This window comes from Sinocyclocheilus rhinocerous, unplaced genomic scaffold, assembly GCF_001515625.1.
Source record: "Sinocyclocheilus rhinocerous isolate Xijiao unplaced genomic scaffold, SAMN03320098_v1.1 scaffold143, whole genome shotgun sequence".
NCBI classification, from domain to species: Eukaryota; Metazoa; Chordata; class Actinopteri; order Cypriniformes; family Cyprinidae; genus Sinocyclocheilus; species Sinocyclocheilus rhinocerous.
The window spans coordinates 176,948-179,874 of NW_015644616.1; the positions used below are offsets into that span (position 1 = coordinate 176,948).

General features: G+C 36.9%; 1 protein-coding gene across 1 annotated transcript in view; it reads left to right on the forward strand.

Annotated features, from left to right (window-relative positions):
• LOC107758401 (oxysterol-binding protein-related protein 6-like) overlaps positions 1–2,927 on the forward strand; it is a 31,150-nt gene that overhangs the window by 21,665 nt on the left and 6,558 nt on the right. Inside the window, exon 14 of the mRNA XM_016576124.1 lies at positions 1,841–2,127. Within this exon, the coding sequence (XP_016431610.1) occupies positions 1,841–2,127 (287 nt within the window). The remainder of the gene's footprint in view (positions 1–1,840; positions 2,128–2,927) is intronic.

A 2,927-nucleotide genomic window follows, 5' to 3' on the forward strand; every position in this document is an offset into this window, starting at 1 on the left:
TTTTTTTTTTTTTTTTTTCTTGACAAGAATTGCATTCGTTTATACGCAGAACATCTTTACGACCACTTAAAACGGGAGACTTTTCAGACACGCGTTCCAACTTCACCTCCACACCAGTCAAACAAGCGCGGAAAAGCAACTGCACTCATAGCGCATGCTCATTCAATTGCACGCACAGGTGCGGTGCGCGCTGTAGCCTTTATCATTTAATATCAAATTGCGAAATAAACGACGAGCATGCAATGTCGTAGTTATGTCGTCAAAGTCATAAAGTTACCAAAAAGGCAATTAAATCTGCCTTAAAACTGTGCATGTAAGTATCTGATGTATGAGTCACATTTAAGGACGTCTCTGAAATCCAGTGGTTTTCAGAACTGTCCTGGAGCAGTCCAGAACTGTCTCCCTCATCTAACAAACCTGATTCAACTCCGCTCATTAGTAGAGACTTTAAGACCTGAGGTGGGTCAGAATAGGTAAAGAGATGCATGTCAGATCCACGTCATGTTCAGCAGCAGCAGCTCTTAAAGTAATAGCAGGCAAAAAACCTAATAACCCAGCTGCTGTGATGTCTGTTAATGAAACAACAAAAGAAAAAAAAAAGAGGAAATCAGTCATTTAAGGATTCATCTATAATTCATTTAAAATTTAGTGTTTGATAACTTTATTCAATTTCTGTATATTTCCTACTTGCTGAAGGGCACATGTAGCTAAATTACATTTATTATAATGGGTTTATGTGAAGATTGTTTGAAGTTCACATAAATTAGAAGTTATTTTAAGTAGTCTAATAAATGTTCAAATTGATAGCTCTCAATTATACTGTAATGTTGAATGGCTAGTCAATGGTTAAATATTAGGGGGGGGGAAACTATTCATAGAGACATCAGTAGTATTAGTATCAGTGATACATACTGACCTTTAGGGGGGGGAAACTATTTCATAGAGACATCAGTAGTATTAGTATCAGTGATACATACTGACCTTCAGTCATTAAACAAGATGGCATTATACAAATATTAATAATGTACTGTGTTTGTTTGTACTTTAACATTGCAATAATTTCACATTCAAATTAAAGTATTTATAAAATCTTTAATCTTAGGTGGGATTAATCGTAATTAATTTCAGAAAAAAAATTCTTTTTTTATTTTATTTTTTTTATCGATTGACAGCACTATATATATATATATATAACTTTTTAAAGAAGTCTCCTATGCTCATTACGGCTCATTTGATCAAAAATACAGAAAAAAACGTAATATTGTGACGCATTACAATTTATCAGTGTTCTATTTTAATAGCAGCAAAAACTGTTTCTAACATTGATAATAAATTAACATATTAGAATGATTTCTGAAGGATCATGTTACACTGAAGACTGGAGTAATGATGCTGAAAATTCAGCTTTATATATTAAAATAAAACACTGTTAAATTGTAGTATGTCACTATTAGTTTTTTTTCTGATCCCAAACTTTTGAACGGTAGTGTATGCATGCATGTATGTATGTATGGGATGCACCAAAATTTTTATTTGGCCGAAAATGGCATTTTCACTCTCCCTCTAACCGTCGTCACTGCGCGGTGTGATGCTCCGATCAATAGTCCGCTCATGTACTGCTCATGCTCACCGGAAAAATAAAGTCCGCTCAAAAAATGTGGCAACAGTAAATTTGTGTGTAGTATACTTGTTCCTGTTTGCAATAGCCAAGTGCATCCAGAATTTTCATTTCGGTGCATCCCAAATATATACTTTCTATAGAGAGAGAGAGAGCGAGAGAGAGAATTGTGTGCACATTCACCCATTTATTGGTATGGTATTTCGTATTCATATTTTTCAGAAGCTGCAAATATGAAGTACAGAGCCGGTGTTTCCAGCACAAATGATTTAGCTTCTAATGCTCAGGTCAATGGGCGACGCTCAGTGCTTCCTGCACACAGCACTGATAACAGCCATATCGGAATCCTCACCATCCTGTACAACAACATTGGGAAGGATTTGTCACGGGTCTCCATGCCAGTGGCTCTCAATGAACCGCTTAGTTTATTACAGCGTGTCAGTGAAGAGCTGGAATATTCTGAACTCCTGGATATTGCCAACCACACAGACGACCCTTTTGAAAGAATGGTAAGGGAAAGGAGCATCATGTATAAAACTTTGCGTTTTATTTTTGCATTTTATGCTAGCTATGTGTATACCAACAAAAGGCAGATTTACGTCATTATTATTTATAAAACTCATTTGACGCATGCACCTGTGCGTATATGCCCACGCTTTATTCTCCACCCCATCTCCTTGATGAATAACCAGATATACCATGGAGCTTAGTATATCTAGTATAGTTTTACTGTGCATAACCATGTCTACATGATTTCCATATGCATATTCCCATCCATTTGATACTATGTGAATACTTTGGTAACAAGCCTCCACAAGCTTTCATGGTTGTCAGGGCTCCAGACTGCGACCATTTTTTCTACCTGTGCGACTAAATTTTGTGTGCGGTCGCACTGGCGCGACCACCACGTTGTTCTCCTCATAAGCGCTGCCATTTCTGTTGCATATGAGAAACATCAAACGAAACTGAAAGCAATACAAAACCGCGCTACTCGTTTGAACTGCGCAGCGCTTCGAGTGTAGAGCCTGGTTTACACGAAGGTGCGCACAGCAAAAATGACACGAATATTGTGGAAACCATGGATGGTTTTCATGCTAAAGTAAAGTAAAAGACCGCTCCTTAAACCAAAGGTTAACATGTTGGTATTCTTGTGGGGAAAAAAACATGCAAGCACTGTCACCAACAGCAAGTTTAGTTTTACTTTTCTTTTTGTTTTCATTTTGAAAAGCTTGTTATCTTTGCTGTTTACCATGTTACGCTATGGAGACTCTCTTTTATTTATTTATTTGATTCCTCAGTGTTTGCTAAA